Source organism: Cydia strobilella, chromosome 11, assembly GCF_947568885.1.
Source record: "Cydia strobilella chromosome 11, ilCydStro3.1, whole genome shotgun sequence".
In the NCBI taxonomy this organism is placed as follows: domain Eukaryota; kingdom Metazoa; phylum Arthropoda; class Insecta; order Lepidoptera; family Tortricidae; genus Cydia; species Cydia strobilella.
The window spans coordinates 3,356,031-3,371,455 of NC_086051.1; the positions used below are offsets into that span (position 1 = coordinate 3,356,031).

Below are 15,425 nucleotides of genomic sequence, written 5' to 3' on the forward strand. Positions count from 1 at the left end.
TCTGAACAACTGACAGGCCGATATCGTCCGGCGGACTGATAGTCAGTGGGCACCTTTAGAGCCAATAGTTCATCTTATGCTACCTAGGTAAAATACCTCCTTCAGAAGTAGATACTTGATACAACTAATCATCGGCAACGTGCACGTGACAGAGGTGTCACGTATTTGTATGAGCTACGTTTTCCGTTTGCCATATGTACGCTTGTTTTATTCCCCAATTAGTTTGTCACCCTGAATTTATACTGATTGCGATGGAAAACTTTGATGCATAAGATGATTAATATATAATATGAATAATAAACTTCGATACATATAAAATGCATAATAATATTATAAGTAGGTATTTACCTAATAAGTTGCCTCGCTGTGTAGGTAAGCGATTCATCATTAAACTACTTGAAGCTGATGATTAATTAGAGTACCGATGATTCACTTAAGGAAGGTCGCTCGCTGCTTGAATAAATCTGTTTATTCATTCATTATATCCTTAAGAGATTATACCTACCTACTTTATCGCATAAAAATTATCTTGATTGCAAATTACCCTGCGAAACCTAAGCTAGCACGCTAGCAGTAACGTTAAGCTGTCGACTAACTAGTGGCTTTGTGAGCTGTAGGTGGCTTTAGGTACACCTTTTTTTGTCGGTGTGCTGTTACGCATGGTCCCTCTGGCCTGAGGTGGGCCTATTTTGGGGTATGTGGGACTCACCTCCCGGCTCTTCTCTTTCCATTGAGAAAGAGGGGGAGGAGCCTATCAGCCTACCCAATAAACCCACACCGGCGTTTCCCACAACATGCCGTTTGAGGAGGCGTCCTGTGATCGCGAACATTATACCACGAGTGAGCTGTAGATCTTGCGAACCCTCATTTTGGAAAATCTCCAAAAATTGGATCGACAAAAAAACCGTATACCTAATCGAATCCGCTCACAAAAGTTTACAAGAATTTGTCGAAAAATGAGTATAAAACAGAAACCAATTAATAAATCAATCGATGTTCTATATATAGAGGTAGAGGAGAACAGGTGTTCGCTCCGTCAATTTCAATTAAGAATTTAACAAAAAATTTATCAACCTACCTATTACGTGGATATTGGGTGGCTATGGATTACTCAGACTAACGACAATTTGCAATAATAAGGGATACCTACCTAGGATATGATCTAGGGCAAAGGTTCGAATTTCAAATGCAATGAGTCGTTTAACTCTACTTGCATCGGATGATAACTTTTGTTAACTCGTACCTACCTCGTTCAGTTAAAATATTGCAAATTACGCCTTTTCTCAAAGCGTTAAGAGTTCTTTTGGAATAACTGATAATGGCAAGGTGATGTAGCACTAGCACATTTCAGCTCTGATTACGGCCCCGGTGTGCGTTACTGTTTATCAGAAATCTGCAACATAAGTTCAACCGTATTGTATAAACGGTAAGGTGTAAATTTAAAATGATTTATGAAGTCAAACTTTGCGACTTATTATCGGTTGTAACCAGAGTTAAACACAGATGGGTAGGTACAAAAATAGGTATATTTCTAGATAGGTATAGAGTAATACATTTATGACTTTCCCATTGTTCTGTTGAGTATGATTATATACCTATACCCTATACCTAACATTCCATGCTCTAGTTTGAAGAATTAGCGAGTTATACAGTAATATGTATTATGTGATTACCTACTTTTTTTACCCTATTTCGAAAATATCATCATTTTGGGGAAGATCCTGAAAGTAACACTACTGATAGGTAGAAAAGCTATCTTGGATTTTATTTCAACAAAAATAAAACTAAAATAGCTTGACCATCCAAACATGACTTACAATTAAAAAGTAAGTACTTTCCACCAAGTCACACTAACAATCTTTAGAACTATTTTTGGCGACATTAAACAAAATACATACATATATAATATGTTTATGCAACAAGGTGGTCTGGTCAATCATGCAAAAACATTCTCGATTTCTTTAACATAAACTAAATGTAACAATATTATTTTTATTAAAAAAACATGCACAATACAAAAATTTAAGATAGGTATATCCTAATGTTGATAAAATTACATGAGGAAATACAACAACTCTAAAAGTTTAGTTTCTACCATAATTCACGATATTTTATGATGAAACTAAGTGCATTATTGAATATATTATAAAATAAATACATTCATTTGTTGTGTTGTGTCTAATGTAATACAACAATAATAGTGTTGAAAATATGATACCAGTAGATATTTGAACTACATACATAGTTACATTCTTAAAATCTATATTTTCGTTCATATATTTCATCTATGCAAGATTTTAATTTGACTAAGGTAGGCAAGAAATAATCTTCCTTTGGTAACTAAAGTTAAGTACAGTCAGCAGAAAATACCTGTATCTGTAGTTTGAATCTTCTCAAATGATTTTTACGCCAAGATCCTAATCTGTTAAACACGCACATGTCTGTGTGGCACGCGCTCAGGCACAATTGCCACGCGCTCAAACACAATGGCCACGCGCTCAAGCAAAAACAACAATGGCTTTTGTTTAACAGATTAGGTTGGTTGGCGTAAAAATCATTTGAGAAGATTCAAACCATACACAGATGAATGTTATGTGTATTTTGAACTAATTTGACTGTTTAGATAAATCTCCTATTGACTGTACCAAGAACACTAATCCTTAACTTGGGAATTTTAACATATTAGCCTCGAAGCTAACTCATAACTGCCCTAATTTCTAATGCTATTGCGACATATACAGATAATCTAATATCATACAAACACTTATAGATAATCAGAGACTAAGCAATTATAAACAGTACCAATGTTAAACGCTAAATTGAGCCTCAGATACTCTAATAGACTAGACTCTAGAATCGAATTATAAACCATGGTTACAGTTTCATGTATTTTTATGGGTTCTTTTAGATAGAGCTTGGTTATAGGCGAACAAATCTGATTTTGTGTTATTATATTGACACTCTTTATAAATACTATTCTCTGATAATATGACTATGTACATTCGTTAATAACAACAAGGTTTACTTAATTTTATCTACAACAGGTTTACACTGGATCCGCCCCCTTCTATCTTAGCGTATGCACTTCTGTAGAAGTTACAACAAAACAATGAATTCATAGTAGCATTGAGGGAAGAGGAACTCTGAGTGCGGTACAGCCCCGACGACACGTCGTCGCACCGCGGAGCGCCCATAAATGTATGCAAGTCACTCTTAGGGAAACCCTCCTTATAGTACTGTTTAATTGTATCATATGCATCCATAATAACTGAAATAAACAAACTCAGAACAACATATATGTACAAACTGATGAACGAGTACAGGTATATGCGGCTGAACCACCAAAGTAAGTGGGATTTCTTGGACATGACTGAGAAGGTAGCAAACATATCATCTCCGTTTATTAAAGAGAACAGACATTCGGAGGTGGTGGCAAGTGATCGGAACTTCATGTGATATGGACCTAGTATTAACCACCCACAGAAAGTAAAACCTGCATATAGGAGGAGTGCACATATTGAGAATCTGAATATCTTAGGAGCAGCTTTCTTTAATGTTAGGATGACAACATTGTAGGTCTTGAAAAAGCCTAAGTATCTTAGTACTCCAAACCAAACCAACAGGTTTCCGGTGCCTAAAAATAATGAGCAGACATTCCATTGGTCATTGGTGAACTGGTTGCGCTCTATTTGCTCCTTGATGGCTGAACCCATAATAATTAGGATGTCATTGACAATGATCATGATGTACCAAACATTTAGGAATTCTAGTCTTCCATCCAGACTTAGTTCCTTATTGTAGGCCTGTCTGAAGAATTGGACTGTAAGCTCTTTTAGAAGTTGAGCTCGGTAAATTGCCCGACTGCACAGCATGAGTGACATAGAGCAAATCAAAATAACTAGAATGTTGAGGATGCTTCGTAATATTTGATCTATTTTGTTGTCTGTCACATATTCTTTGTCTCCTTTACAAGCTAGTTTATGAGGTTCAGCTTCCAAGCTCAAAGACATTTGACCGTCATGGTCTTCATTGTCAAAAACTATAGCAACATCAAATCGGAAGCAGTCTGGTGGAGTTATGGGGCCTGCAGCTCTGAAGTTTATAGTTTTAATAGAAAACATTAATTCAGCTCTTACTAAAGATGCAAAATCAACTTCCAAGTTTGATTCTTTGATGAAATTTTGAGAACTGAAGAGCTCTTCAGTTTTAGTGAAATTAACACACGAGGATACTATTTCTGCATTAAATTCATAACTTTCATTGAAGCCATTTATAATACCTCTTTTGTAGTTGAACTGGCAGAACACCGGAGGGGGTGGATTATTACTTTCATCATTGTAAGAGTATGGTCCAATGGCATTGGAAAGATTATAGTATCCAGCGTAAGCATAATCTAGTGCATTATAGAATTCGTCCAATTTGTAGACAGCCAGTGGGCCTGCGCCCGGCGGATACGCGTTTATCTCGCGCGTAGAGTCCCAGCCAAGAAGAAATAAATGTGAGAAGCTCACCCTGTTATCTTCAGTATAGTTAACGTGATTGTATCTGTTGTGAGCAAACAAACACAGTTGAAACGTCACCAGCACTATCTTGATGAGTTGTATGATGAACTTGTATGGAAACTTCCGCTTGGCGTGCCACTTCTCGATCGGGTTCATAAAGAAAAACTGCAGCTTACGACGCATTTTTTCTTCTAACTGTGAAATGTTCGCGGAAGAGGTCGCCTGAGGAAAACCTTGATCATTATGATTTCCTGGTGACTCTCTGGTTATTTTTCTGGCTTCCTCCCCTTCAGAAGCTGTGTGCTCTTCTGGAGATGAGCTTATACCTTCCATTGCTATCACTTCTATTATAATTACGCAAGTAAACAAATATCAGATGAATCTTTAATGTCTTTGTTTGGACATAAAGCTCGATCCATAAATAGATCTATACGGCCCTCACGCTGACAAGATAATGTAGAATTATGGGTATTATATTGATTTCTATATTCTGTTGTTCAATTAAAATCACTACATTTTCTGATTTCTTCTGACACCACTGTAATGTTCAATCTGAACAATCGAAATCAAGCAAGTAAAGTAAATCACGTTAATCACGTTCTGTCAGACTGTCACCCAATGGTCAATGTCAATTGGTCACCCATTTCCATTCCACAGATAAAATATGCTACTAAAATACTAACAGCATCATGTTCGCCAACGTCAGAAAATAAACCGATAATACTTTTGTTTTTGGTGCTGCACTAGAAACGTCAAATCATTTAGAAAAAACATCTATTGCTTATGGTCCATATTGTACAATACATCACGTACACGATTCTTTTGAAGAGAAATTCGAAATTATTAACTTTTATTCATTTAACAAAGTAGTGTAAGCTTAGTAATCGACAGTTTATGATCTCAGTTTTTAAACCATGGCTTTAACTGCGGAGAGGCTTAGAAATGACGAAAGGTACTGACCATTACGTTCGTTCTACTTACGTATCGAATGATATTGAGGGAAAGTTTGCAATAAAATTGGCTATTGATCTTTCGTGCTATATTTACAGTGCCCAATTAAACGACAGAGTGATAAGAGTGTTTATTTTCAGGTTTTCTGGGGACAACGTTACGCAATTTCTCCTTTTTTTGCCATTTGGACTATGTCTGTTTGTAGTTCGGACAATTTTGGCTTTAATCTTATGGGTCGCTTCGATAATATTGCCGAACAAATCGACAGTCAGGCAGATGCTGTCGACCCTCGCCTGCTGGACATTCGGTGAGTGACACAAACCCTTGTTTTTGCACAAACAAGTAGTTAGTGTAAGCACTAAACAAATGAAATGGTCCTCGCATTTTGCGAGTCGCATATGTTTCGTATCACCTCGGGTTTAAATGAGGATTTCCTGTTTGTTAAAATATCGCAGTGATAGTCATTATGAAGAAACACAGGTTGTGATACTTGTGATGTCCTATTGTCTATGTTTGTTCAGTAAAATAGATTTCAATTTCAGGTTTTTTGGACATGTTATCATTTTAATTTAATCACTAGATAATCACTTTAATGAGACTATCTTTATGAACGTGAGACTATTAAACATATATGTAAAGAAAAAATAATGATTAAAATAAGTTTTTTGTTAATCAAAACATAAATAATGGTTTTACTACTGCAAACAGAAATTAATGAATAATAATAAATATTTGAGTGCATATTGGCATTTGTCACGGTATTGTGATAAAAGCACAAATAAATGCCCTTACCGGGATTCAAACCTGGACCTAATGCTTTGTATGCTTGCAGGGTTAATAACAGCTAGGCTAGGAGGCTGTTCGTATATTATTTTGTGTACTTTTACCTTTAGGTGTTAAGTCGGTATTATCTCGCCCAATTTGTACTGAAACTAAGGCATTTGAGCGTAATTAATAATGTTCACTGATTTATTAATTTAATCGCACTGCCAGGCTTGGCCTCTGGGCAAAGAAAGCGCCAGCCCTATGATCACCTGAGATCCCTATCACCCAAACTGACACTTTTCGACAATTCTCTCTTGTTTCTTAACATTTTTTATCAATATTGTAGCATGATAAAGAATATATTTATACTTACATAACCTTTCTTAACCTTATCTATGTGCAAGATGAAGTGCAAAATTACTATTAATAGAATTATTATCGGAGTATATACACTGTAATTTGTTTGTATATATTTATTAATATTGCCTCGGGAACTTGTCAATACTCGATATTTGAGCATATATAATTTCCGCATCTCTTGTTTTTCTTGGTTAAAGAAAGAGATACAACATATTTATAAATATTTTGGAATATGTAGCCAAGTGAATTATTATTCTAGCCTAGAAATAAGATAACATTTGGTAATCAATGAGGGCTATCGTTTTTTTGCTCACCAGTTGGCGCCTCTGTTGATGGTGGTCCAAAAGACTAAAGAACAGCTGTCAGTCATTGAAGTGACAAGTGACATTTGACATTTCGAACTATGGAAAAGACCACCATCTACACTAGCGCCCCTAGCGGCTAATTCATACGCGTTAGCCCTCATTAATGATTGGCAATTATTTCATTGTACAAACAAACATAAACAGTGAAATCTCGATAATCCGGCACTTCGATGGTCCGGTATCCGGCACTAAAATTGGGATACAAATTATCATTTCATGTCCTAATTTACTATGTGCACAAGTATAATTTTACTTACATGGAGATTCCAACCATAATTTGCTGTACACAATATTGTAACCAGTAAACGCTTTTTCATTTTCATTTTTTTTGTTTGCAGGAGTGTACGTGAAGGTGAAGGGCCAGCGTGACCCTCGCTGCAGCATGCTTGTGGCCAACTACGCGTCCTGCCTGGACTCGTTGGCTGTTGCGCACGCGCTGGGAACCATCAGTGTAAGTACAGTCAAAGAATAAGTAATATTATTATCATACAGAACGGCCACGCACCGCCCCGCCCCGATGCGAATTACCTCGCCCCGCGACACCAGATTGACGACCTTTTGCCCCACGTGTACCCAGCAAATCAACTGTACGGCGCGCAGTTTGACGATGTCAAATATTGTAAAGAGTTTTGACATATATAATTTTGTCACTCTTTTTTACTGGCGGGAAACCTAAAAACCCACAGATCACAAAAACAGATCTAAAAAAAATCACGGAGACCTTTGGAGATGGTTTGACGATGACGAACTCGCAAGTACGAAATTGATTTTAAAGGCAAATGGTTAATTATTAATATTGTTGTAATAAATAAGTGGCTTTGTTTTGCAACAACACATACCTGTTGACGTCACAAATAATGCAACGCGGAAATTAACCAATCTAAACATAAAATTTAAATAATCATAAGGCCAATTAATTGTAAGTAAGTATTTAAATGTTTGAAAATAATTGATTATGAATGTTTCAGCTACGGAAGTGGAAGGTGCCGCCATTTTTTGCGTCAACGCTAGGCATCAGGAACGCCGCCCAGTTTGTTAGAAAGTGAGTGAAACAAGCCTTAGTAATCTAATAGTAATCTAGAAATATAGCATTGTCTTTACATAAATCGTTTAACAGGTTCACGCCAACTTGTTTTACTAATATGTGACGTATTTGTGACAGCAATGGTATTTGTAATGGGTTCCCCTCATCTGGCAGAATATTGTTTGTCAGAATCAGAAATACAATTCGCATAACACGTATCGCAGAAAACTTTTAGTCGAATGATACTTTCGCATATATACTTGCCATAATAGTCATTTCGCATAATATTCTCGCAAAGACAAGTCAAGATTGTTTACCTTTTTTCTAATGCAAAAAAAAAGAAGTATAGAAGCACACGCGAGTCGTCTTTTAAAAATATCGTGTTGCCGCAGAGAACACTTCGGCGACTGCACAAGCGCGCCACTACTGCTGCAGCCGGAGGGCGGGCCGGCGAACGGCCGCGGGCTGCTCCGGTTCGCCGACTGGCCCTTCCCCGTCGCCCAGCGAGTGCAGCCCGTCGCCATTGGTAACTAACTATACAATCAAGTACCGATCACCATGGATCAGGAGTTGTCGCCATGATACAGAGGTTTAAAGGACTGACAAAGGAGAAGAAAATACTTAATTACTCCTACAGTCGGAGGGCACCGGCCGTGGTCTCTCCGCTGTGTTGGCTCTTTCCCGTCGCCCAGCGAATGCAGCCCGTCGCCATTGGTAAGTAACTACTACACAACCAAGTACCGATCACAATGGATCAGGAGTTATTATTTACAACGACGAGACTTAATCGCGTAAAATAAGTTTTCGAAAAACTCGCGCGCCTAGAAGATGTTGATGTCAACTTTAGCCAGTCTTCTCCGAGACCACGGGGACAATGCCGTCCTCGAAACGTCGGAGGTAAATTTAAAACTTATTTTACGCGATTAAGTCCCGTCGTTGTAAATAATAATGAGTAAAAATCGTGAAAGTTTAAATCAGGATCAGGAGTTGTCGCCATGATACAGAGGTTTAAAAGGCTTACATAGCCCTTAACAAAGGAGAAGAAAAAATACGCAGACAACTTAGTTACTCCTACAGTCGGAGGGCAGGAACCGGCCGTGGTCTCTCCGCTGTGTTGGCTCTTTCCCGTCGCCCAGCGAATACAGCCCGTCGCTATTGGTAAGTAACTATACAACCAAGTACCGATCACAATGGATCAGGAGTTGACGCCATGATACAGAGGTTTAAAAGACTGACATAGCCTTTAACAAAGGACAACTTACTTACTTAGTTACTTCTACAGTCGGAGGGCAGGAACCGGCTGTGGTCGCTCTGCTGCGTTGGCCCTTTCCCGTCGCTCAGCGAGTGTAACCCGTTACTATTAACTACGCAGCCAATTGTTATATATTTGCTATAACTGGGTGCATTTTAGGTTAGCCTGAATTAAGCTGTTTTTGCCAAACTTTTCATTTTTGATTAGCCGACAGAACAACGGGCCAAATATATTTGTCAATTCAATAATCTAATTATTTTCCGAAAATAGTGGTATAGATATAAATCTGGCCAATTTCGTCAGTAGATAAAGGCAGTAAATTTGAAAAAGGTAGGTGCGAAGGATCAGTCTCAAATGTTGACACAGTTTAACTAAATGCAATCAGTGAGGTGTCTTTTAAGGGAGTGACATGGTATATTAAAATTGTTAGCAAAGCCTATCTGAAGTATTTTTAGGGTTCCGTACCTCAAAAGGAAAAAACGGAACCCTTATAGGATCACTCGTGCGTCTGTCTGTCCGTCTGTCACAGCCTATTTTCTCCGAAACTACTGGACCAATTAAGTTGAAATTTTATACACACATGTAAGTTTGTGACCCAAAGACAGACATCTGACGTAAACAAATGAATCTTGAACATAGGGCCACTTTTGAGAAAATTTATAAATAAAGTTTTTAAAACTATATCGTGTTACATATCAAACGAAAGAGCTCGTTGTGAGAATCGCAAATATATATATTTTTTTGTAATTTTATAATAAATAGTTTAGAAGTTATTTAAGAAAAAAGGTCTAAAATTTTGAAATATTTACACAAAATAGTTACCTATAGATCACAGGAAAACCTATTAGAAATGTGCAGTCAAGCGTGAGTCGGACTTAATTACTTAGTTTTTGATCCGACCTCTACGGATTTTTTAAAGACATTTCACTCACGTTTCAAATAAAAAATACATTGTTAAAAATTGTGTAATGTACACACGATGATCACATACATCATCCAATAATAATATGGTAATTTACTTATTGAACATTTTTCAGAGGTGGAACGAGCGTTCACCGCGGTAACCGTCCACACGGGCCACGCGGCCGGGTTCCCTTGGCGCGACGCGCTCTGGTTCCTGCTGGCGCCCGTCACCGTGTACCAGCTGACCCTGCTCCCGGCTACTGGTGACGTCACGGAGGTGGCCGGCGTCATCGCTGAACACTTGCAGGTATATTCATATTCTAAATGTGCTAATCATTTTAGATAACAAAATTAAATATTTTCTTAGGCTGAGAACGAAATGCGATTATTTTTTTGCGGTTACAGAGCCGCAAAAAGTGTAACGTACGGCATGCTTCATAAGCGCACGCACTTAAAAGGCTGAAACCGCAAGAAATTAGACTAAAACTCTTTGGGGTCTGCTTAATAAATTTAATTAATTCTTTAATGGAGACGGGACAGGTCAAAAGCGTCATTTATTTATTATATGTGTCTATTATTGTCAGTTTTCTTTTCGCTCCGCTCGGGCCGACAATAAAGGGGCCCACTGACTACCAGTCCGCCGGATGATATCGGCCTGTCAGTTGTTCGGGACTGTAAAATTTTTGTTCTAATTGACAGGCCGATATCGTCCGGCGGACTGATAGTCAGCGGGCCCCATAAGAATCGGTCTATCTGAAATTTAGAAATCGTTTTTCTGTTGTCGAGAGTTAAAAAATACATAGTCTGATTTCTTTTTATATACTACTTTACTTGCTTCAAGAAAACTATGATCTTGTAATTTATTATTTACAACGACGGGACTTAATCGCGTAAAATAAGTATTAAACCCACCTCCGACGTTTCGAGGACGGCGTTGTCCCCGTGGTCTCGGAGAAGACTGGCTAAAGTTGACATCAACATATTCTAGGCGCGCGAGTTTTTCGAACTACCCGCACTTGGTCTCGCGCCTAGAAGATGTTGATGTCAACTTTAGCCAGTCTTCTCCGAGACCACGGGGACAACGCCGTCCTCGAAACGTCGGAGGTGGGTTTAATACTTATTTTACGCGATTAAGTCCCGTCGTTGTAAATAATAATGAGTAAAAATCGTGAAAGTTTAAATCAGTATCTTGTAATTTTCTGGTGTGTTTAACATGTTACGGGTTTTGTAGATAGAGGCAACAAACATCGAGTACCCGCAGCTATGTGTGCCGCCCCCGCGCCCGCCCCCGCGCCCGCCGACGCCGAGCCGGGCCGCGGCTCCGGGCGCGACCCCCGAGCTGGCGCGGCGCGCGCAGCAGGTGAAGGAGGTGTTGCCGCGCGTGCCGCTCAACGATATCATGAGGGATCTAGGTAACTAACACATTATATGTGTCGTTTTCAAGCAAAAGGTACCACATTGTCGCTTACCATAAGGACGCTCTGACAGGTTATTCGTATAAAGATACTGGCAAATTTCGTCCTTGTGGTAAGCGACAATGTGGTACCTTTTTCTTGAAAACGTCACATATATTAAATTAGTGACTATGTGAGCTGTGCACCTCGCGACTCGCGAACCATAGCTGTGTTTTCCAAAAAATTCAATTAATTACATTTCATTCATGTCTTCAAAATATTAACTTCATGGGCTCATTTTACTCAGAATCATTTGTACATTCACGCCTCATACATGAAAAAATGTGTCCCAAAATTTTGTATGAAAAAATATTTTTCCAGTGCGTCACGTTCATACAAATAAATATATTATTCATACAAAAATGTGACGATCTGGAAAGTAAATCTCGGGACACATTTTTTCATATATGAGGCGTGAATGTACAAATGATTCTGAATAAAATGAGCCCAAAAATTCAATATTTCGAAGACATGAATGAAATGTAAATTTTTTTTTTGGAAAACGCTCAGCTCCTACATTTTGAATACTGCGCCAAAATGGTGCGTAACTTTGACCAATTATGAATATATGATCATTCCAATAGTGAAACAAATCAATCACCTACAATGAAAGTTTCTATTTTTCAAGCTATCACACGCAGCGTAGATGTGACAGTGACGAACTTCCTGGAAGGCGTGACGCCCTACACGGCCGAGCCGGCCCCACAGGCCTCACAGGCCTCACAGGCCCCACAGCCCCCGCAGGCCCCCGCCGACCCCCAGCCCGGCCCCTCGGCCCCGCGCTACGTCACGCCGCCTGCTCAGGTACAGATACAGGATAGATGACATAAGATATTACACATCTTTTTCTACCTGTATTCCACCTTCACGGGCGAGATATTGTCTCGCCACTCATGCTAGGCCTACAGTATTTTTTTTTACTTTTTTTTCTTTAGTACCTAAATGTTATAACCATAATTAATATTGCTTAATTTTATTGCTTTAAAGTCTCTAAAATTGTAATTATTTCATATAATTTATAAATGTTTTATGGAAGAACTGCGACGTACTTATAAAATTTAATGTAAGTATATAAAATTAGTCTCGCAGCGTTTCCGAGACTAATTTTTTGAGTTCCGTACCTCAAAGGAAAAAAAAAACGGAACCCTTATAGGATCATCAAAAAAAGATACGGCCGTTTATGCCGCATAAAACGTATATTATATTTCGACAATCAAGGGAATCAAAATTGATAGTACAAACTATCGATAGTACCATAGAGTAACTTATACTAGAGCGGTACTGTCATAGTAAATTTTGTAACCCCAGTAAATTCACTGCCATCTGTCGACACACTTTAAAACTAAAAATGAAGACTTATAAAAATACGATAAAATGTATTTAAATATGGATACATATTTTTTTTTATTTGCATTAATAATTTTTATGATTTTGACCCATGTTCTTTCACTGATATGCGTTAAAATTGTTAAATAACAAACGAAACCGTCAACGCCATCTATACGACAGTTGGCCAAAACTAGTAGCGCCCTCTGAACGAGAATCAAATTTTCTTGATTTTCGAGGCACGTTTTTTCCTTAGACTGTATCTATCTATTACGGAGTTATATCTATCTTTGATAGTACTATATATCTAAATTGAAAATTTTCCCTTTCAGGCCCCCTTCCCAAAGAGCGCGAAAGAGCGCCAGCTCAGCTTCCAGGAGCGCAAGGCGCAGATGATCGCCGACGCGCGCCACAGGTATATACAGAAACACGGGCTCAATCTCACTGTCACACTGACAGGCTAATGATACACATTGTTTTGATATATTTTCTTACATAACTTTAGTTTGAGAGCATTCTAACAATGTGTGAAATTTGGGAATGATAGGAAGCTGAATTTTGATTTGAAATTGTAAATTATTAAGCTAAACCATTGGACTGATTCTAATTTTAATAAACGTCAAAAATTAAATGTGCCATTTTCAACCAAAAGGGTACTTATTGTCGCTTGTCAGTAAGGCGCTGTTTCCATATAGCTTCAATTAGAAATCAACCTTATCGACAAGCGACAATGTGGTACCTTTTGGTTGAAAACGTCACAAATGTCGATACGATGTGGATCGGATCTGTCATTCAAAAGTGACGTTTTTGTTTAAAAAAAAAAAGTCACTTATAAACTGAATACCGTATCGGGATCTAATTTTTGACGTTTATTTAAATTAGAATCAGTCTGTATGGACTATTATCGGATCAAAAATCGGCTTCCTGACATTTTGAGAGTAGCGTTCACGAGCGGTACGGTGGAATGCTCCTAGAGCGATTGACTTTACTGTATTTCACTCTTTGAAATAAATAGATTATTCTATTAATAAATAAATAAATTCTTCAAATAGATTTTGGTTATATTTTTGAAGGCTACCACGACTTTGACACTGATGTATTCGCTAACTTTTGCGTAACTTTCTATAAATCTCGCTCGCACTAATATGCAAGTACGAGCGAGATGCGTAGAAAGCCATTAACATTTCGACCGCTGTCACATATACGTGACTGAGAGGATAGTGTAAACAAATAACTATATTCCTTAATTTGATATCGTAATTTATCTAAATATTTTTTGTTCTCATTTTTAATAAGGAACAGCGTAATTGTTGACTGATCACAATATAAACTTTTCTTTGCTTAGTTCTTATATCAATATTGTGATAATTTTTGGCGTTTATTCTTGTCGGGAACGGTGGTATTACCACCTGTCCAATTTCTTTGTGCAATGTGTATTGCGTCTCACATTTTGATTAGTGAGAGAGTGAGACGCAATGTACATTGGACCAAGAAATAGGGATGATGACACATGTTGAATTTAAACACTCTAGCAACAAAATCTAGTTAAATATAGTTGGTCAAGCAAATCTTGTCAGTAGAAAAAGGCGCGAAATTCAAATTTTCGATGGGACGATAACCCTTCGCGCCTACATTTTTTAAATTTGCCGCCTTTTTCTACTGACAAGATTTGCTTGATCAGCTATAGATAGCAAATGAGCAATTTATCGCAATAATGTGGATATTAAAATAATATACATTATGGAAATGATAAAAAAAATACAGGACCTAATACAGGCAGATTTTGATGGACTCTTTGTATATACTTACTAATATCTTTTGTACTCACTTTCATGCAATAAAAAAATTTGATTTATGAATTAAAAGTTTCAATATTTAAAGTTATTTTTAACTTTAAAAAAAGGAATAATGTAAGGGTACGGGTATTCGATTCCTTACGTTTTATCCAAAAAAAGATTGTATAGCAACTATATGCATAAACGCAATATTTCACCGATAAAATTGCAATTTGACTTATTTTCCATACATCCAAGATGGGCTCTCAGTGACCTTGACGTCACGTTCACTTATCGTTTTGTTAGGAGCGTTTCGCGAGTGAAGTACGACTTTGATCATTTCTGACTTTTGTATTGATTTAATGCTGTGGGTTCCATATAGACATTTGATCCCAAAAACAAACCCGATCGATTGATACCATTAATAAAAATGTGTCGTCTAGCCTATTGGACAGGTGTAATACCAACCTAAAACACCAATATATGTAAGATTTAAATTCCCTAATAGTATGGCGTAGCGTTCACAGGGTTAATACGTAAATGCGAATAAGAATTTGGGCGGATCAGCATGAAATGATAAACAATTTTGTTTTTTTTTACCACCGTTTTGATATACCTTTTGTTTTTACCCTTTTGACCACCATTGACTGCGAAAATAGAAAATATTTGTTATTTGTAATATTTTTTCATTAATGGTGGTTTGGAGGTTAAATAAAAACTTATTTCATAATTTTTTTATAGTTTTATT

General features: G+C 37.6%; 2 protein-coding genes across 2 annotated transcripts; one reads left to right on the forward strand and one right to left on the reverse strand.

The window, feature by feature from the left end:
- Positions 1-1,631: 1,631 nt before the first annotated feature.
- On the reverse strand, positions 1,632-5,050 carry LOC134745329 (mucolipin-3-like). Its single transcript, XM_063679340.1, has one exon. It carries the CDS (start codon positions 4,833-4,835, stop codon positions 3,036-3,038), a length of 1,800 nt encoding a protein of 599 aa, XP_063535410.1. The 5' UTR covers positions 4,836-5,050; the 3' UTR covers positions 1,632-3,035.
- A 205-nt stretch (positions 5,051-5,255) lies between these two features.
- LOC134745230 (lipid droplet-regulating VLDL assembly factor AUP1-like) lies at positions 5,256-14,348 on the forward strand. The gene is made up of 9 exons (XM_063679224.1): positions 5,256-5,454; positions 5,594-5,760; positions 7,282-7,394; positions 7,912-7,985; positions 8,360-8,493; positions 10,257-10,429; positions 11,354-11,534; positions 12,205-12,380; positions 13,235-14,348. The coding sequence occupies exons 1-9, from the start codon at positions 5,417-5,419 to the stop codon at positions 13,364-13,366; spliced, it is 1,188 nt and encodes a 395-aa protein (XP_063535294.1). The 5' UTR covers positions 5,256-5,416; the 3' UTR covers positions 13,367-14,348.
- The last annotated feature ends 1,077 nt before the right edge of the window (positions 14,349-15,425 follow it).

Coding starts and splice junctions, on each gene's coding strand:
- LOC134745230 (XM_063679224.1), top strand. CDS start 5,417: ATGGCTTTAACTGCGGAGAGGCTTAGAAATGACGAAAG. Junction 7,395..7,911: donor ACGCGCTGGGAACCATCAGT/GTAAGTACAGTC, acceptor TGAATGTTTCAG/CTACGGAAGTGGAAGGTGCC. Junction 11,535..12,204: donor CGATATCATGAGGGATCTAG/GTAACTAACACA, acceptor CTATTTTTCAAG/CTATCACACGCAGCGTAGAT.
- LOC134745329 (XM_063679340.1), bottom strand. CDS start 4,835: ATGGAAGGTATAAGCTCATCTCCAGAAGAGCACACAGCTTCTGAAGGG.